The sequence below is a fragment of the Culex quinquefasciatus genome, chromosome 1 (genome assembly GCF_015732765.1).
Source record: "Culex quinquefasciatus strain JHB chromosome 1, VPISU_Cqui_1.0_pri_paternal, whole genome shotgun sequence".
In the NCBI taxonomy this organism is placed as follows: Eukaryota; Metazoa; Arthropoda; class Insecta; order Diptera; family Culicidae; genus Culex; species Culex quinquefasciatus.
Genome location: NC_051861.1, coordinates 121,666,019 through 121,687,923, shown reverse-complemented (window position 1 = coordinate 121,687,923; position 21,905 = coordinate 121,666,019). Strand labels below are relative to the sequence as shown.

The 21,905-nt window shown below is 38.4% G+C and overlaps 1 protein-coding gene across 1 annotated transcript in view; it reads left to right on the top strand.

Annotated features, from left to right (window-relative positions):
* The window catches only part of LOC6054180, a 279,137-nt gene that overhangs the window by 194,777 nt on the left and 62,455 nt on the right, over positions 1–21,905 (top strand). Inside the window, 5 exon segments of the mRNA XM_038266527.1 lie at positions 2,316–2,699; positions 2,766–3,805; positions 3,878–3,969; positions 16,608–16,859; positions 17,113–17,664. Coding sequence (XP_038122455.1) covers positions 2,316–2,699; positions 2,766–3,805; positions 3,878–3,969; positions 16,608–16,859; positions 17,113–17,664 — 2,320 coding nt within the window.

Below are 21,905 nucleotides of genomic sequence, written 5' to 3'. Positions count from 1 at the left end.
AATCCATTTTAAATCCTTTGCGGTCGTACAAAGGGTCATTGTACCCAGAAAATTAAGCTTTATCATTGTGAACAATAATATTACCAATTTAGTTGAATTTTAGAACTCAATCAACGAATCGCCTCTATATATACATGTACATTCTCAATACATTTATTTGTGTATGAACCGAGAAGAGGAAGCCCCCATTCACCTAGGTGGATTAAGTAACGTTTTTTTATTTGCAGTAGCCTTATATATTTTTTGAAATATTTTCATTTTTATCAGAAAATTTTGCAAAAGTTTCAATCGTTAACATTGAAAATCGCACCAACAATTTCCTGAATATCGTCAGTTGAAACTTACAGGCTTGTTAGGTGATACTTAGAGAAATACGTTTTCATCGATTCGAATCTTTTGTGAGGCTGTATCTCAGAAATGTATTGCCTGATTTTCAAATTTCCAGAGAGCATAAGAGCATAGCAAATTTACTCAGCTCCTAAAAAATATTTTTTAGATGTGCTTTTCTTTTAAGATGTTTTTTAAACTAAAAAAAACGAAAATGAATACCCAAAAGTGGCTGTAACATGAACACGGTACATTTTATTAAAAAACGTTACTTAATCCACCTTTAGGTGGTTGGTGCCTTCCTCACATTCATAGAGTGAAGACACTACACATCCTCAAAAAAGTGCATAAATAACACTTATTTTTTTATCAAATTATCTGAGATCCGGCCTCAAAAAAGTGTATCAAAACACTAAAGTACTTATAACTTTTGATAGGGCTGTCAGATCTTCAATCTTTTGGGCTTGTTGGAAAGGTCTTTTGATTATCTATCCAACGATGGGTCGCATGATAGATCCGGACAACTTTTTCATCAAAATATTTGAGATCCGGCTTCAAAAAAGTCTATAAATAACACTTAAGTGCTCATAACTTTTGATGGGGTAGTCAGATCTTCAATCTTTTTAACGCGTTGGAAAGGTCTTTCAAATACCTTTCTAATAATATATAGCATGACGGGTTTTCTTACAAAAACCACCCTTTTTACAATCTTCCGAAGTTAAGCTAAAACTGTTTTTTTAGCATAACTTTTGAAGTACTTTTCTAAACTTCATAATATTAACTAGGGTCTTGTAGGACCCCAAGACGGATCGAATGAGACCAAAACGGTCCAAATCGGTTCAGCCAGTCCGGAGATAATCGAGTGCATATTTTTCGGTGCACGGACTCACATCCAGACACACGCACAGACATTTGTTCAGAATTTGATTCTGAGTCGATAGATATACGTGAAGGTGGGTCTACGAGGTCGAATAAAGAAGTTCATTTTTCGAGTGATTTTAAAGCCTTTCCTCATTGAGGTGAGGAAGGCAAAAAGGAATAGATAAAAAAATAATCATAAAACTACAAGAAACTTTTTGATTGCAAATCAGATTTGCATTTAAAAAAACATATTTTAGTGATTTTTAGTTGTTTGTCCAAATTTTCTATAAAAAGATGACTTTTTTAGTAGCTTAAAACATAAAAAAAAATTAAAATTATAAAAAACGTATTTTGGGAATTCAACATTCAGTCATAAAAAGTTAAATAAAAAATGGATTTTTTTCCGTATACCAACAACTTTGCTGAAGACTGCATGAAAAAATTAAATATTTTCTTTCGTTTGACTGATAGTAAAATGTTGCAACAATTTTTTGAGAAAAATGTTAAATTTCACAAGTATTTACGAAAATTTCTAAATTTCACGCTTTTCGTGAAATCGTGAAAAAATCACTAACCCTAGATGTGAAGTAGAACCACTTTAATCGCTATCGCCTGACGATTCAGTGAACGATACACGATTCGAGTGTTGGGAATTACGGTTTATCTGGACGAGATAACAGCTTAGAATGCGACATTGCGATAAAATGTTATTTTATAAAACTTTTTAAAAACTCTAAACTGCATGGAGATAGCAATTCGATTAACATATCTAAATTTCCCATCAACAAGCAGTTTACACACCCTCTTTTCTTAACCTTATCAAGCTCGTCGTAAATTACACTTTCAACCACCTTACGCAACGCTGTCCAGCGATGCCGATCGATTTAATCTCGTCCGGTGATCACACGTCCGTCGTAGCCCTCTCACGTGATAAATAACTAACCTATAACCGGACCCTTCCACTTCCTGCCCCACGGCGCAAATTAAAATGTTAATCACGGCTATAAATCATAAATCGGTCGACCCCCGCTCGGGTGCACGAGAGAGAGCGATCAAATTACCAAAAAAACACCCAAAAATTGACTGTTACTAATTTTCCACAATTTTACCTTTTTCTCTCTGCGCAGATTCTCGTCACCTCCTCCGGCCTCGTGAGCGGGCCCCGGCTCGTGGTGCTGCACCGGCACAATGGCGACTTTGGCTTCACGCTGCGCCACTTTATCGTGTACCCACCGCCGGACGCGCACCCCCCGGACCCGGGCGCCGACCGTCTAGCGGCCGCCGCCGGGATGCCCAACTTTGCCCAGCCCATGGACACCGTGTTCGTGAAGAAGGTCCACCCGAACTCGCCGGCCTTCCTAGCGGGCCTGCAGGAGGGCGACCGGCTGCTCGCCGTGAACGGCCTGTCGGTGGCGAGCCTGCCGTACGCGCAGGTCGTCGCCACCATCCAGCAGACGCCTAAGACGCTCACGCTGCAGGTCGTGCCGAAGAACTACGATTTGCTGCAAACGGTAGGGTGATTGCGGCTTGCAACGCTTGAAGATTCTCAAACAAGTCTATTTTGTCTCTCTCAACAGTACTTTAGCGAAACGGCCTACAACCCGGAAACGAACCAGCGACCCCAGCCCCAGCAGCTCTTCATTCCAAAGGCGTCCTCGACGCCCTCCTCCCACCACCGGACGTCCACGGGTGGTGGCAAGCGGCAAGTCCTCACCGATGTCCAGGAAAAGCAGGAATCTCTGTACAGCACGCTGCAGGAAATCGTCGAAAGTGCCGCGGCCGTGGCCCCAACCAGCAACCACAACAAACCCGCCGCCATCTACGCCGAAGTGCCCAAGATCCGAAGTCCCCCGATCGCAGCGGAAGCGCCCAAGCCCAAGCCGGTCGTGTTCGACTTTGACCCGATCAAGCAGCAGCAGTACCTGGCCCAGCAGCAGCAGCAGCAGAAAATGCTGCTCCAGCACAGCCGCGACAGCGACTCGATAAGTTCGTACGATTCGGTGAAATCGGCCGCGACCCTCTCGGCCAACGACGTCGTCCTGATGGGGGGCGGCGATAGTGCAATAATGTCCCGTCTGCGCAAGAGCTTCGAGCAGAAGGAGGAATTCCTGCGGCGCCCAGCGCCGGCCCCCACCTCCTGTGCTGCCGCCGCCTCCGACGTGCAGCAGCGCGAGTTCTACGGCCGCCCGAACCGGCTTCAAAAGTCCGTGTGGCCACCGCCACCCTCAAACGCAACAATGCCTGTGATAGCAAACGAAAGCAACAACCACCAACACCACCAGCAAGATTCCTTACTCCGGCCAACGACAACGAAAATGTCCTCCGGGACGCAAACGCACGCGGCCAGCCTGGCGGCGGCCCGCGAGCAGCACAGCTCCGCGATGTCCGCCATCCGGGAGCAGTTCTTCGCCGGCACGAATGGGGAGCCCAAGTCGGCGCCGCCCTCGTTGCTGCTCATTCAGCAGAACCAGCAGCTGAGCGGGTCGCAGTCGGCGCTGCCCCTGTCGCCCGCCAGCATGCACGTCGTTTCGGAGAAGGCCAAGCTGTTCGAGTCGGGCCGGCCGCTGTCGCCGGACGGGGTCGACAGGGCGGAGTTGTACAAGAGCGAGCTGAGTCGGTGAGTTTTCGCAAGGTTAAAGTTTGAGAATTGGAAGCAGGTTTTAAACTGTTGTTTTTATCTTTTTTTAAGGATGAATCCGAAGCAGGTCGTGCCGAATGTGGCCGTGCGACGGAAAGAGTTCGAACTGAAGGCGGAAAGTACCGGCTGGAGGAGGTCGACAGGTGAGTTTCGACTGATATCTTGCAACATGAATAGATCAGAACTTTGAACAATCCCATAACTGCTAAAAAAAAACATAATTCATAAAGATCCATTGTCTGTGGATCAAAAATAACTCCAAACGATATTAATATCATGACCTCACTGAGATATTGTTGATCGACTTGGTACATTGTGTTTTTGAGACTATTACCAACTTTTTGAAAATATTGGTTAAAAAAATTTACCCGTTTTTAGAAGACATAAAAACCTAAAAAAAAATAAAAGAATTTGATTTAAAAAAGGGAAATATACCTATTCTCGTCAATCATCTATCTTCGGCATATGGAGAGTTTGTTGCTCGATTAAAGCTCCTAAATAACTGTTTAGGCCATCAACTTACAAGGGCAAGCACTATAAGAAAAACAAACGCCCTGAGTCACTTGACGTTTTACCTATTCTCACCGAAGGCTGCCGAAAATTGGGCGAGACCAACACCATCAGCGCGTGTAAGAGTGAGAAGACTTCATGTGGAAATGCTAATTTTTGTTAGCTTACTCCTAAATGTTTGTTTCAAATAACATGAACTGGTATCCACAAATGTGCGCTGAATGAAAAAAAAAGTATGCCGATAATAGAAATTGAGTGGGCAACAGGTTTTTCTCGTCTGACGAGAATAGACCTTGGAATTTTTTTGTAAACTGCTTGTAAAAGAAATAGAAATAAGGGTAATTCTCCGCCAACTCACACAGCAGTTGCCCCGACCCCTCTTCGATTTGCGTGAAACTTTGTCCTAAGGGGTAACTTTTGTCCCTGATCACGAATCCGAGGTCCGTTTTTTGATATCTCGTGACGGAGGGCGGTACGACCCTTCCATTTTTGAACATGTGAAAAAGAGGTGTTTTTCAATAATTTGCAGCCTGAAACGGTGATGAGATAGAAATTTGGTGTCAAAGGGACTTTTATGTAAAATTAGACGCCCGATTTGATGGCGTACTCAGAATTCCGAAAAACGTATTTTCATCAAAAACACTAAAAAAGTTTAAAAATTCTCCCATTTTCCGTTACTCGACTGTAAAAATTTTGGAACATGTCATTTTATGGGAAATTTAATGTACTTTTCGAATCTACATTGTCCCAGAAGGGTCATTTTTCATTTAGAACAAAATTTTTCATTTTAAAATTTCGTGTTTTCTAACTTTGCAGGGTTATTTTTAGAGTGTAACAATGTTCTACAAAGTTGTAGAGCAGACAATTACAAAAATTTTGATATATATACATAAGGGTTTGCTTATAAACATCACAAGTTATCACGATTTTACGAAAAAAAGTTTTGAAAAAGTTGGTCGTCATCGATCATGGCCGTTCTTGGTCACCCGCGACAGACACGGACGACGAAACAAAGAGAAACGCAAAAAGTAACTTTTTCAAAACTTTTTTTCGTAAAATCGCGATAACTTGTGATGTTTATGAGCAAACCTCTTATGTCTATATATCAAAATGTTTGTAATTGTCTGTTCTACAACTTTGTAGAACATTGTTACACTCTAAAAAATAACCCTGCAAAGTTAGAAAAAACACGAAATTTTAAAATGAAAAATTTTGTTCTAAATGAAAAAATGACCCTTCTGGGACAATGTAGATTCGAAAAGTACATTAAATTTCCCATAAAATGACATGTTCCAAAATTTTTACAGTCGAGTAACGGAAAATGGGAGAATTTTTAAAACTTTTTTAGTGTTTTTTTCGATGAAAAATACGTTTTTTCAGAATTCTGAGTACGCCATCAAATCGGGCGTCTAATTTTAAATAAAAGTCCCTTTGACACCAAATTTCTATCTCATCACCGTTTCAGGCTGCAAATTATTGAAAACACCTCTTTTTCGCATGTTCAAAAATGGAAGGTCGTACCGCCCTCCGTCACGAGATATCAAAAACGGACCTCGGATTCGTGATCAGGGACAAAAGTTACCTCTTAGGACAAAGTTTCACGCAAATCGAAGAGGGGTCGGGGCAACTTTTCCCGATTTCGTGTGAGTTGGTAGAGAATTACCCATAACTTTTGGTAAAAGCCAAATTAAACCGAAATGTTCACAAAAAGCTGCTCTACTCGTTGGTGTACTTGGTTTTAGTAAATTTCAAGGAACACCCCGGATTATCGAGCATCACTCAGACACCACCATTTAGAGTGATGGAAATGGGTATATTTCTCCAAGCTGATTTTCTTCAATATTTAATGTTGACTTTGAAAATTTGGCATATATTTGCTATGAATAATTAAGTAAAGAATTGAAACTGAGATTTTTTTAAGTGTTTGCCAATCGGTTTTAATTTTTTTAGTTGTCAACAGCTCGGCAACTATCGGTCCTATTTGAAATAAATTCAATATTTGTGTTTTTCCAATCTACCAATCCACCTGAAAAAAAAACCAATTAAAAATGGGCACACATGGCTAATTTTTAATTCTAAAACTTACTTATTTAAGCTGAAATTTAGGGGCATATTTTTTTTTCAAAAAACTTCAAAATTTTAATGGAAGTTCAAGTGCAATCAGCTGAAATCAATATAAAATGCATTCCCCTGCGTTTATAAATATTTTTAGCATGTTTGGGAATGTTCTTTTTTTACGTAACGCAAAAAATGTATTTTGCGTTGCGTAAAACAATTGATTTTGCGTTACGTAATAAAAGAGAGCTATGGGTTTGTTCAAAAACCTCACAGAAAAAAATATGTAAATTTACACAGCACGTAATTACTATTTCTTATGTAAACTCACTCAATGTAATGTTGAAATATGATGTAGGGGAAATTCTCGTATGTTTGGCAGGTTAAGCACTTGCTCCTAACTCCATCCAATTTGCTTATTTTCACTATTTAAACTACTAATGTTGCAAAACTTTTGATAGAAACTAGCTTGCTCACTTCTTTTTGAACTATTTATCACTCGATTTCAGTTAAAAACGCTTTTAATTAGCTTTAATTGAACGTCAAAGTTCTGACCTGCCAACATTAGAGGCACGCTGGAATTAGATGCTGTTCCCTTAAAGAGTAAAAAGCCATGGAAATTACTCCAATGTAAATCTAAATCTAATGTAAATCATGAATCTAATGGAAACGTTGAGCATGGAAACTCAAATCTGATGAATTTCTACCCGTGTTCGGCTTCCTGTAAATTCCTATTTAATGTAAATCATATATCCAATGTATTTCTGCCAAACGTTGACTTCAAAACTACACAGAAAAAAATGTGTGAATTTACTCGACACGTAAAAAATGAATTACATGTAAACTCAGTTGATGTAAACGTGAGATTCGATGTAAACGGATGAATCACACGTAAAATCATGTTTTTACGTATAATTTGTTGCAAATTTACATCAAATTGCATTTAAATTTAAATGTCTAATGACGTGCAAAAGTGTTACATCATAAATGATGTAACATTCGGAAATATTTTGTTGTGTGTACCCGAACTAAAAATAGTAATATTTGGTTCTCTTTCTATCGCTCTCATACTTCGCTGGCCCACTGCCTGAGCCTCGCCCTGAACAAGTTGATGCTTTAGCCGCTCGTTTATAAAATGCGAAGATGGCTCAGTCGGCAGCGGGTAGCAGCAGTAACTCCGAACATTCTACCCGTCGTCCGTTCGATTCCAGTCCAGCGTTATTCGACTTGGCCGTCGACGAGAAAGCGCCCCCTACCTGTGAAATAAAACCATAATTTCCTTTTGCTGCCCGTTTCACTCATTTTAAAATAGAACATAGGCCACACCCTTTTCCTACTGCAATCCAAGTCGAGGTTTTCATTCCCATTGGCCAATCAGAATTAGTTGATTTGAACTAATGTAAATTTCAAAACTAATGTAAATTCCAAAACTAATGTAAATTTTCAAAACTAATGTAAATTTCCAATGAATCTAATGTAAATTTCCAATGAACCTAATGTAAATATACACAATTTATCATGATAGCAACGGAGGGGCAACCATGGGTGATCTCTCATGCTCATGCTCATGCTCACTAAAATGTTTGCTGAAAAAAATACTAATCCAGCTGCATATTACAGGCCTGGATGTATTTTTTTTTTGCAATTCCGTCGTGCAACTACTTACTTTTCCTGTCATTCTTGAACGACGAAATAGCCTACTTTTCTGTACCAATCATAACAGAATCGAATAGCAACACTTTTCAAAATAAATGCAGAAAAGTTCTACTTTTTCAGTACTGAAATGGGTGCTGAAAAGTTGAACTTGTCAGCACATGTTCGAAAAGTAACTCTTTTCAACATTTTTTGATTTAAACGATTTATTGACAAAATACATGAAAATTTTGCTTAAAATTTCACTCAATGGGTGTTTTTCGGAATTGCAAAAAAATGTTGTATGGAACTCGTTGCAAAACTTGATTTTTTCAGCACTCTTCGTATTTATCCAACTAGGTGAACTCGGTGCACGACACAACTTGTTGCATTATTTTATGAAATTTAATGTAATATTACACCCTAAAATATGTAGCCCACCAGTATGGGAAACCTACTTGACCGAAATGTATCAGCTTGACATTTCGGATGCGTTTATCTTTTCCATTCTTCATCGGTCTGATGGCCGAGCGGGCTAAGGCGCCAGTCCTTACCGTTGGTGCTGGGTTTGAATCCTGTTAAGTGTCTTTTTTGACGCGGGTGATGTGCATGCTTTTGCATGCGATTTTACCATCGGATTTGTTTTTGCTGTGTAATAAATTCTAAAAATCTTATTTTAATGTTTATTTCATATATTTATTTGTTAAAGGAAATCAATGAAAGCACTTTAGAGCAAAGCATCAACAAAATATTTTATTTTAAAAAATTAGATGGCTGAGATAATACTCTACAACTTTCGGTTTTTGACTTTGAAAATCGGACAAATAGTAGCTGTCGTTCCAGTTTTTAATAAATTGTAAATGTGTGTTTTTTACCCTTTGCAATGTTATGCTTGATTTTTTAAATTTTGAAAATAATTTAGGGAAATTCCATAGAGATTTCATTTATTAACATCAGACCAATAGTCTGAGCAATCTTTTATGGAAAAAAGATAATTGGTAAACTCTTTGAAAATTTTTTTTCAAGTTTTGAAAAAATTTACTTTTTGATTGGAAATAATTTTTGGCGTATCATTGAAAAAATATGACTTTTTTCGTTTAGCTCAAAAGTTGCTCTTTTCAGTCTTCAAAAACTTTTCAAAAATTGTATAAAAATATGTTTATTACAGTTATGGCATAATTTATGATATTTATGGTATTTTTAAAGCGTAATTATTCTTCTTTGAATTGTTCTCACAATCACATAAAACTTTGCACTTTTTATCAGGGCTGCGGAGTCGGGTCATATTTCAAGCGACTCCGACTCCGACTCCGACTCCGGCTTTCTGGGATTAGCCGACTCCGACTCCGACTCCGGCTCCGGCTTTCAGATCCAGCCGACTCCGACTCCGACTCCAACTCCGGCCCACCAACTCTAGCCGACTCCGACTCCAGCTTTCAAAAAATGGTTGGCTCCGACTCCGACTCCGACTCCACATATTTTTAAATATTTTAAAAGTTAGTTTACTTTTATTTCTAAAACATTGATAAATATGATTATTTAAAAACTCTTTAAGTGGAAAAAACCGGAAAAAAGTTACTAGTTTTACAAGTTTTAGACGTTATTGAAACAGAAATAAAAACGCCAGTTTTGAAGGCATTTTCAGAAAAACAGTTTGGTAAGTGAATTTTTATTTATTTACATAACCTCAAATTTTCTTTAAATTGATTAAAAGCTAAAATATTAAATTGTTATTTTTTTTAATGATCATTAAAAGAAAGCTGGCCTTAATGATTGATTTAGCATAAAAATTAAATTTGCTCACTTTTCAGTTGACTTTTATAAGAAGCACAGTGACTATCATAGTCACATTGTATTTTTAAATAACAATTTTAAACGAAATTATTTTGTAAAGCTCCATAGAATTTTTTAAGACGTACATGGACATCACGCCAAGGCTGATGAAGTTTATTATTACAAATCAATTTATCTAAAAAATTTCGTGGTAAGAACGCTTAAGGGGTCCTTTTCAAATATCCGTGACCTAGAAAAAATTTACCTCGAAATTTTGGATTTATTTGAATTTTTATTTTTTTTATATATTTAAAAGAAGGCGCGCGATACTTCTTGCATCTTCAACTAAAACAAAGCGCCTCAATGAAAATATATGAAAAAAATTAGAATTGGATAAAAAACAAAAATCCACAGGATAAATATTTTCTAAGTCACGGATATTTTTTTAATGTTGAAATCCTGAAATCTTGAGATTTGTTCAACGATAATCTGCAACAATATCAAAATAGTTTGCTTAAGGATCAACATTCTCAGACACTTTTAATTTTTTGTACAAAATTATAAACAAAATGCGCATGTTGAGTTCCATGTAATGGATTGCTATAATCGTTGAATATTTGTTGGAAGAGTTATCCTGTCAGTGATTTTTTTTGTTTTCGATTTCCATAAATAATGATTATTATTCATATTTTAAGATGTACCTCGTAACTTTTTTCCTGAACATTAATTTACTTAAAACCACCAAGACATTCGCTATCGGGGTATGAGATGACTGTGTGTGTACTTTTTCAGAAAGAACTAGATTAAATTTGGTCAAATTTGACTTTAAAGGGTACATAAATATTGGCAAAAGGATGCAGTCAAAAATCAATTAAATATTTCTGACTTCAAAACCAATATTGTTTTTTTTTAGTTATGATGATACTATATACTTGGGTAAGAGGTGATTAACGGGTTATCATTTAGTGATCTCTTAAAAAAATAAAAATGGCAACACAGCGCATGCAAATTGAAAAAAAAAAAATAAAAATATAAAAAGTTTTATAAATTAATCTGTTTTATACACAGAAAAACAAAATCATGGTTATATTACATCTGGGAAGGGGTACATCTTTTATGTTAGAAAAAAGGTGTAATTTTACCGCTGGAAATGTGTAATTTTACCACTATTCTGGTGTAATGTCACTTTTTCAGTCTGAATTGAGGTAAAATTACATCATAAAAGAGGTAATATTCAACCTTCCAAAATTACAGCTTCCAAATTAACATTATTTTTTTCTGTGTAGCAAATACTTAAAAATAAAAAATAAACATAATTTCTGTTGAATTTAAGATAACTCCGACTCCGACTCTAACTCCGGGTAATCAGAAATTATCGGCTCCGACTCCGACTCCGACTCCAGCTAATAAAATTTAGCCGACTCCGGCTCCGACTCCGACTCCAGCTGTTCGAGTTTTTACGACTCCGACTCCGACTCCAGGCTTCCCAAAAAGACCCGACTCCACCGACTCCAGCTCCGACTCCGACTCCGACTCCACAGCCCTGCTTTTTATCCTCTAAATCAGATTTGATAGTCAAATGAAATAAATGATTTTCTCTGCATTAGATTTTTGTTTAAAAATAAATTAATGATAAGTATGGAATAGTAGGACAAAAATAGCAAGCTAAAATATGAACACAAAAACCAATAAAAAACCACACGTTTTTTACCTTAACTTTTTCACTATTTGACTTGGCTAAACATTTAAAATAGAAGAGCAAAATTAAAAACCAAGAAACCAAGAAGTCCTAAAGTCAAATTTTCCCCAAAAATCATAGGGCAAAAAACCACAAAAAATAATGATTTCTAAATAAAAAACATGATTGGAAACTATTGATAAAATATAGCGATTATATTTTCTTAAAACATACCATTATTAAATAACACTACTCGACAAAACAAAACTTGTGTCAAGGGATTGACGATATCTCATCCGTTCCTGAGAGAAAAGGCATCCCCGAATCCGATGCAATCGACAGAATTTGATTTTATGTCCACGCGGACTGATGCGAATCTGGTAAATTTTTAACATAAAAATCGAACAATTTAAAAACCATGCGTCTCCTCCCAATTATATGAGCCATCTACAAGAATATGGAAGCGCCTGGTGCATAGCCATTTCATTTAAGCACAACGGAAACAACCAATACAAATGTATAAAAAGTTGTTAAGTTCTCGGGGTCCACAGCTAGCATTTTTGTACGATTATAAAAAATAAATATTAAAAGTTTAAAATTAATTTATTTAAAAAACATATTTTTTGATTTATTTGTTTACTAAAATTTTATGTATCTCAAAGGTCTATAGGTACTTCGGGATGTCCATGGTCATCCAAGGACTCCCTGGAGTTAAGATCTACGAGTCTACCGCCGTAACAAGCAAGAGGTCGTCGGATTTTGACCCCGGATCTTGTGCGTATAGCATCAGTGGATATGGTAGACTACTGTATGAATGTGTTGGGATGTTCATGGTCATCCAAGGAGTCCCTGGAGTTAAGATCTACGAGTCTACCGTCGTAACAAGCAAGAGGTCGTCGGATTTTGACCCCGAATCTTGTGCGTATAGCATCAGTGGATATGGTAGACTACTATATGAATGTGTTGGGATGTCCATGGTCATCCGAGGACTCCCTGGAGTTAAGATCTACGAGTCTACCACCGTAACAAGCAAGAGGTCGTTTTATTTTGACCCCGGATCTTGTGTGTATAGCATCAGTGCATATGGTAGACTACTGTATGAATGTGTTGGGATGTTCATGGTCATCAGAGGACTCCCTGGTGTTAAGATCTACGGGTCTACCGCCGTAGCAAGCAAGAGGTCGTCTTATTTTGACCCCGGATCTTGTGTGTATAGCATCAGTGCATATGGTAGACTACTATATGAATGTGTTGGGATGTTCATGGTCATCCGAGGACTCCCTGGAGTTAAGATCTACGAGTCTACCGCCGTAACAAGCAAGAGGTCGTCTTATTTTGACCCCGGATCATGTGCGTATAGCATCAGTGGATATGGTAGACTACTATATGAATGTGTTGGGATGTCCATGGTCATCCGAGGACTCCCTGGAGTTAAGATCTACGAGTCTACCACCGTAACAAGCAAGAGGTCGTTTTATTTTGACCCCGGATCTTGTGTGTATAGCATCAGTGCATATGGTAGACTACTGTATGAATGTGTTGGGATGTTCATGGTCATCAGAGGACTCCCTGGTGTTAAGATCTACGGGTCTACCGCCGTAGCAAGCAAGAGGTCGTCTTATTTTGACCCCGGATCTTGTGTGTATAGCATCAGTGCATATGGTAGACTACTGTATGAATGTGTTGGGATGTTCATGGTCATCCAAGGACTCCCTGGAGTTAAGATCTACGAGTCTACCGCCGTAACAAGCAAGAGGTCGTCTTATTTTGACCCCGGATCATGTGCGTATAGCATCAGTGGATATGGTAGACTACTATATGAATGTGTTGGGATGTTCATGGTCATCCAAGGACTCCCTGGAGTTAAGATCTACGAGTCTACCACCGTAACAAGCAAGAGGTCGTCGGATTTTGACCCCGGATCATGTGCGTATAGCATCAGTGCATATGGTAGACTACTATATGAATGTGTTGGGATGTTCATGGTCATCCATGGACTCCCTGGAGTTAAGATCTACGAGTCTACCACCGTAACAAGCAAGAGGTCGTCGGATTTTGACCCCGGATCATGTGCGTATAGCATCAGTGCATATGGTAGACTACTATATGAATGTGTTGGGATGTCCATGGTCATCCGAGGACTTCCTGGAGTTAAGATCTACGAGTCTACCGCCGTAACAAGCAAGAGGTCGTCGGATTTTGACCCCGGATCATGTGCGTATAGCATCAGTGCATATGGTAGACTACTATATGAATGTGTTGGGATGTCCATGGTCATCCGAGGACTCTCTGGAGTTAAGATCTACGAGTCTACCGCCGTATCAAGCAAGAGATCGTCTTATTTTGACCCCGAATCTTGTGCGTATATCCTTGCTTACCACTTAAGCCAAACGGCGACCTATTGTTTGTTACGGCGGTAGACTCGTAGACTCCAGGGACTCCTTGGATGACCATGAACATCCCAACACATTCATACAGTAGTCTACCATATGCACTGATGCTATACGCACAAGATCCGGGGTCAAAATAAGACGACCTCTTGCTTGATACGGCGGTAGACTCGTAGATCTTAACTCCAGGGAGTCCTTGAATGACCATGGACATTCCAACACATTCATATAGTAGTCTACCATATCCACTGATGCTATACGCACAAGATCCGGGGTCAAAATAAGACGACCTCTTGCTTGATACGGCGGTAGACTCGTAGATCTTAACTCCAGGGAGTCCTCGAATGACCATGGACATCCCAACACATTCATATAGTAGTCTACCATATGCACTGATGCTATACGCACGTGATCTGGGGTCAAAATAAGACGACCTCTTGCTTGTTACGGCTGTAGACTCGTAGATCTAAACTCCAGGGAGTCCTTGGATGACCATGGACATCCCAACACATTCATATAGTAGTCTACCATATGCACTGATGCTATACGCACATGATCCGGGGTCAAAATCCGACGACCTCTTGCTTGTTACGGCGCTAGACTCGTAGATCTTAACTCCAGGGAGTCCTCGGATGCCCATGGACATTGCAACACATTCATATAGTAGTCTACCATATCCACTGATGCTATACGCACAAGATCCGGGGTCAAAATAAGACGACCTCTTGCTTGATACGGCGGTAGACTCGTAGATCTTAACTCCAGGGAGTCCTTGAATGACCATGGACATTCCAACACATTCATATAGTAGTCTACCATATCCACTGATGCTATACGCACAAGATCCGGGGTCAAAATAAGACGACCTCTTACGGCGGTAGACTCGTAGATCTTAACTCCAGGAGTCCTCGGATGACCATGGACATCCCAACACATTCATATAGTAGTCTACCATATGCACTGATGCTATACGCACGTGATCCGGGGTCAAAATAAGACGACCTCTTGCTTGTTACGGCTGTAGACTCGTAGATCTTAACTCTAGGGAGTCCTTGGATGACCATGGACATCCTAACACATTCATATAGTAGTCTACCATATGCACTGATGCTATACGCACATGATCCGGGGTCAAAATCCGACGACCTCTTGCTTGTTACGGCGCTAGACTCGTAGATCTTAACTCCAGGGAGTCCTCGGATGCCCATGAACATCCCAACACATTCATACAGTAGTCTACCATATCCACTGATGCTATACGCACAAGATCCGGGGTCAAAATAAGACGACCTCTTGCTTGTTACGGCGGTAGACTCGTAGATCTTAACTCCAGGGAGTCCTCGGATGACCATGGACATCCCAACACATTCATATAGTAGTCTACCATATGCACTGATGCTATACGCACATGATCCGGGGTCAAAATCCGACGACCTCTTGCTTGTTACGGCGGTAGACTCGTAGATCTTAACTCCAGGGAGTCCTCGGATGACCATGAACATCCCAACACATTCATATAGTAGTCTACCATATGCACTGATGCTATACGCACATGATCCGGGGTCAAAATCCGACGACCTCTTGCTTGTTACGGCGGTAGACTCGTAGATCTAAACTCCAGGGAGTCCTTGGATGACCATGGACATCCCAACACATTCATATAGTAGTCTACCATATCCACTGATGCTATACGCACAAGATCCGGGGTCAAAATCCGACGACCTCTTGCTTGTTACGGCGGTAGACTCGTAGATCTTAACTCCAGGGACTCCTTGGATGACCATGAACATCCCAACACATTCATACAGTAGTCTACCATATGCACTGATGCTATACACACAAGATTCAGGGTCAAAATCCGACGACCTCTTACTTGTTACGGCGGTAGACTCGTAGATCTTAACTCCAGGGAGTCCTTGGATGATCATGGACATCCCAACACATTCACATAGTAGTCTACCATATGCACTGATGCTATACGCACAAGATCCGGGGTCAAAATCCGACGACCTCTTGCTTGTTACGGCGGTAGACTCGTAGATCTTAACTCCAGGCAGTCCTTGGATGACCATGGACATCCCGAAGTACCTATAGACCTTTGAGATACATATAATTTTAGTAAACAAATAAATCAAAAAATATGTTTTTTAAATAAATTAATTTTAAACTTTTAATATTTATTTTTTATAATCGTACAAAAATGCTAGCTGTGGACCCCGAGAACTTGACAACTTTTTATACATTTGTATTGGTTGTTTCCGTTGTGCTTAAAGGAAATGGCTATGCACCAGGCGCTTCCATATTCTTGTAGATGGCTCATATAATTGGGAGGAGACGCATGGTTTTTTTTAAATTGTTCGATTTTTTATGTTAAAAAATTTACCAGATTCGCATCAGTCCGCGTGGACATAAAATCAAATTCTGTCGATTGCATCGGATTCGGGGATGCCTTTTCTCTCAGGAACGGATGAGATATCGTCAATCCCTTGACACAAGTTTTGTTTTGTCGAGTAGTGTGATCAATAATCTTTGGAATTTATTTTTCCTTTCAAATTTATTGGTATTGCTGAAATTATTCTCTTTGTTTAAAATTTTTTTAAACCTAACTTGAAATCAGATTAATCAGTGCAAGTGGTGCAAAAACTTAAAAAAAATCTTTGAAAATATAAAATAATTTCCTAATAAAAAAAGAAAACAAAGATTTACTAACAATCCCTTTTCCTTCAACTCTTCTTCCCCGCAGAGGAAAAGCCCCGCTCGGTGAGCTCGGACTCCGAGTCCCGGCGAACGCCGGTGCGGGTCCGCTCGCTGTCGGTCGAATCCAGCGGCTCCAAGGATCCGATGGCGTCGCTGTACGCCGCCTCCACGGCCAGCAGCGACGACCAGCAACACTCGCTGCCGACGTCGGCCAAGGACACACCGGGGTCGTGTTCGCTGCTCCGGCAGCGTCCGGTCCGGGAGAACTCGTACCGCCACGCGGTCCGCAACTCGACAGGTTAGTACACGGATCTGGGTCGAGAGGACATCACCACCAACACAAGTGCACCAAAGACACAAGCACACACACAAAGGCACACTTTTTCTGTTTTTCTTTGTTTGTTTTGTTTCTCTGCCGTCGATGGAGCACCTTCAGCAAATTGTTTTGTTTTTTCTTTGTTATTGTTTCTTTTCTTATGTTTTTGTGTCGCTCTCTTTCTTTCTCTCTCTCTCTTCCCCGCCTCACGCACACATCCGAAACTCTTTTCTAGCATTTTGGTTACAAGGACCGGCCACCGCGGGATCATTCGTGCCGCCCCCGTCCGCACTGAGTCCGCCCCCTTCCTCGGCCCCGCCCACCCACGGTCACCTGTCCCACTTTTCCTTCCCCACCTCCTCCTCCTCATCGCCACCGTCGTCACTCTCCCTCGGAATTGGTTCTGCACCGGTTCCACCGGCCAGAACGTACGCCGCGGCCCACCGCCTTCAGCAACCGTTTTCCGAGGAGCAGTTCCGACTCAAGTTGCTCCACCGGAACCAAACCATCGTCGAGGTGCACAGCCAACCTGGTGGGCACGACGGTGAGGGTCCGGGCGGCGCCGGAAGTGGCTTTGACGCGGACGTGGACATGCAGTTGTACACGCCTCCCGCTCCTCCCCTGCTCAGTTCCTCTTCCTCCTCCTGTAAGCCTCTGTCGGTTGTGCCGGAACATGGGGATGGCGGCGGTAGAGCTGCCAATGTGGTCGTTAAATCCGGCGGAACGGCACCGATGGTGGCGCCGGTGACGACGCCCGTCCGACCGACGACGTTGAATTTGTGTTCAGGTTGTTTATGTTGTTTATACTTTTTTTCTTCTTTTTATACTTTTCCTTTGAGCTTTGGTTGTGTTCTTTACTTTCCAACGGAATGTTTTATTTTTATTTTATTGACCACATTTACTAAAAATACTAAATTTTTAACTAAACAACTGAGATTTCTATTCTAATAATGACGGAGCATTTGGTAGGGTATGTCCACGCATCCTTCCTCTTCTGTAGATTCTGTAATTCGTTCACAGAACCCTTTCTGCGTTGGTTACTATGAAAAACAAATACACAGGAAAAAAAAATCATGGTAATATTACATATGGGAAGGGGTACAACCTTTATGACAAAAAAAAGTGTAATTCTACCTCTGAAAATGTGTAATTTTATCACATTTCTGGTGTAATGTCACTTTTTCAGTCTAAATTGAGTAAAAAATACTTAATAAAAGAGGTAATATTCAACCTTCCAAAATTACGCCTTCCAAATTTACACATTTATAACTGTGTATTTTTATCTTAAAAAAAAAACGAAATGAAAATCGGCCCACGTCATGCTCAAGGAACCGGTTTAACGAGTCTTCAACAACAATTTGAACCGATTTGAGGTATTGTGGCACACGTTTTTTGAACTGCTAACATCAAATATCTCGGCAATGACACAATCAAATGTCAAATTTATTTTGTAAAAAGTTGAAAAAGTATATTTTAATGTCTTGCAAACAGATTGTAAAAAAGGTTATAATGAATGATCATACGAAGTTGACTTTATAGCTGTCGGCCACCATTGCTAGTACCAACCACTAGTGTCTTCCTTTTATCTACAAGGACTTCGCCGCCCTGGGCTCCTAAGTGTATGAAAGTATGGCACGGAGCGACGGCGCCGAATACCCATATTTACACAAAGAATTTTAGAGCGCCCGCCGCGGGATTCGAACCGGCGATCTCTGGATTGTGAGTCCAGTGCGCGGTCCGATTGATCCACACGGGCGGGACTTGAATGATCATACCAACCTTTGAAATTTTATTTTTTTTTGGCGAAAACTTTTAAGATTTATTATATTTGCTTTACGCAGCCGATTTTTTGAAATTTAGATTTATGAAAGTCGATATGGACAATGCAGCTAACTAGTAATGTATAGATTTTCATATCTCTGCTAGATTTTGAACTAAAGTCACCTAATTATAATGTCGAGCAGTTTAAAATGTTAATATCAATGTACTGAAAAAAAAGTTTTTTAAAGCATTTTTTTTAATAACTGCTCATGTTCAAAAGAATGCAAAAAAAAACATTTTTCTTTCCCAATTAAAAATAAACAAAAATAGGGAAAACGTTCTGAATAAATTCCACAGCCTTGAAATTTTAATAAAAATTTCATGCAGTCTTGTTTTTTTTGTGCAATGTATTTAAAATTTCACAAAATTTTATTTAGTCTTTTAGTTAGTATCTTCCGAAGATTTGAATTTGATCTCCACAACATAAATTTTAGTGTAAAAACTGTAAACTTTTATTATTAGCAGTAAAGAAATCAAACAAATCGAAGCTTCGAAAAGCTGTTCACAAAATTTAGTTCATATTTTAAAAGTTTAAATAAAATATCAGTAGTCTTATACATACACAAATATTTTTTTTAAAAGGCCATGCAAATTTTCGCATCTTTCAACAACCATATCATATTAAAGGTGAAATTTAGTTCATTTCTGGAGTTTATTATTTTTTTTTTTGAAAATGTCCAATAAACAACATTTTCAGTTTTTGCTTTTTGGGTGTTTTTCAATACCCCAAGGCGGTGTCAAAAACACCCAAAAAGCAAAAACTGGAAATTTGGTTTATTGGACCTTTAAAAAAAACTCCAGAATTGTTGGTAATTTAAAATTAATTTTGAATTATAACCTAAATTGCGTATCGTAAGTTTCAAAAATGCTTAAAAAATTGAATTTCATCAAACAAATATAGTATTTAGTCAAACTTATTAGTATTTTGTGAGAAATTTTAAATACAAATTTTCTACCAAAGCCCCCTTTAATATATGTGTTTTTACTATCTGTCGCAATATAAATAATTTAAAATTTATTTATTTTTTTAAATATTAAGAACAAAAACATAACTATTGTTTCAAAAGTTAATTGGAATTTTGTTTCGCTTAATTTTTTTTTATGATGATTGCAAAATGTGCAATATAAGTGTTAAACATAGCTGAAATCGGTATGTATTTTTGAAATATTTTCGATTTGGGACATAATTCTTTCTAATTTTTAATGTTTGATATCAGAATAGCACGAGAATATTTTTTTTTTATATTTGCAAAAAATATACTTTTTGCATTTCCGTTGTTTAACTGCTAAAGAAATAATAATACGGAAAAGTACTTTTCAGCATCCATATTACTTTCCAAAGTTTTGTAAATTTCGATGTTTTAAAAAAATACGATTTTGAGGAAATTATGTTTGGGAGATCCATGTAAATTTAAGCTTTGCTAAGTTTGATGATTAGTATATTTTTGAAACGACTCATTAAAAAAAGGTTATTTTGGAAGGTTGGAAAAAAAACTGATGGTTGAATATTTCCTCTTTTCCGATGTAATTTCACCTAAATTTATGTGGAATACGTGAAATTACTTATGAAAAGATGTAAATTTACACATTTTCATAGATAATTTTTCATATTTTTTTAGATGGAAAATGAAATAACCAGATGTAATTTTACCAAGATTTTTCTTCTGTGTAGTACGATACCTCGAAATTTGCAATTGAAAAAAATATGTTCTGAAGCACCATGTAAAATTTTGCTTTGACAACATGATTATTTTCAAAAAAGTTAAATACTGTAAAAACATCTAGCAATGTGCTCAGTAAGCAATTGTGTATTTTGATGATTATGATGTGTTGCTTTAAATTCAAACAAAAAAATAAACATCGCGCAAAAAGTGATAAATTTGCACATTTTTAGAAGTAAAATTACCTATTTTTTCAGACATTAAGGATGTACTCATTTCTAGAAGTAATATTATCATGATTTAGTTTTTAATGTGTGAACTCATCTTGCGCTTGGAAAAATTTGTAAATTTACATGCTTTTCTGTGTAATTGCATTTTTCCATGTAAACTGAGGTGAAATTACATCGAAAAAAGGTAATATCTAACCATCACTTTTTTAACCTTCCAAATTCAGCTTTTAAAACTGTGAAGTTTCGAGATCATTATAAAAAACTCAAGATAAAAGTATTGTGAGTAAGAGTTCTTGCTTCTTGTTTTTTTTTAACCAGATTGATTGGGAGAATTTAGGGTTTTGCATCAAAATATGTATGCATCTTATATGATCTTATTTTAAAATTCAAATCAATTGTGTTTATCTAATTTAAAAAAAAACTGTGAGTTTTAAGTACGATAAACATGAATAAAAAGCATCAGGATATATATTCAGTTCATTTATTTTTTGTATTAAATTTGTGTTTGTTTTGTTGTTAGTGCATGCTTTGATTTTTTTTTCTTTTTTTTTAATTGAGTTTTTTTTTTTAGTTTTTATTGTTTAGTTTAGTTTTTTTTGTTAGTTTCAATAAAAAAAATATTTTTTTTATTTCTGGTATCAAATGTTGTGAAACTATAATGAGGGTTGAACTCAGTACGTTACAAACCGTTGAAAAAAATAACGTTTTAAAAATAATATAACAAACGCGATCGTTCCCAATTTCTACAGCAAAAAATCTCAACAATTTTTTCCTAGATTAACAAAAAAAAACACGTTACGCTATCGAATTACCATTTTCACATCGACTGCGTTAGGATATCATTTACCCCCAAAAATTGTATGGCACAACGCGCATAAGTGATACTTTGGTGTTGAGATTGTGGTCAGTAGACCACCAATGATGTTGCTGCTGCTGCTCCTATTTTCGTCACTTAAAAATCGCTTTTTCCACCTCTCTCACGCGGGGACCACCCGAAGAGTATGATTAATTTTAGCTTTTATGTAATTCAATCGAGTGCGCGCGTTCGCGCGCATATATTTTATCATATCTTCCTAGCTTTTTTGATGGCGACTTTAAAAGATTCCACTTTTCACGCCAAGCTTTTTCAATTTCCTCCTATGAATGACGGCGATCGATGCGCGCGTTGATCGATCGCCACTCCCCCTCCAATAACAGTGGTTATAATCGACCTCCTCGTGAAATGTGCTCCGCCACCTCTCTCTCTCTCTAACCCACGCACGTAACACAATCACTTTTGGCCACGAGGTTACTTTTTCGAAAAGGGGCAAAAAACG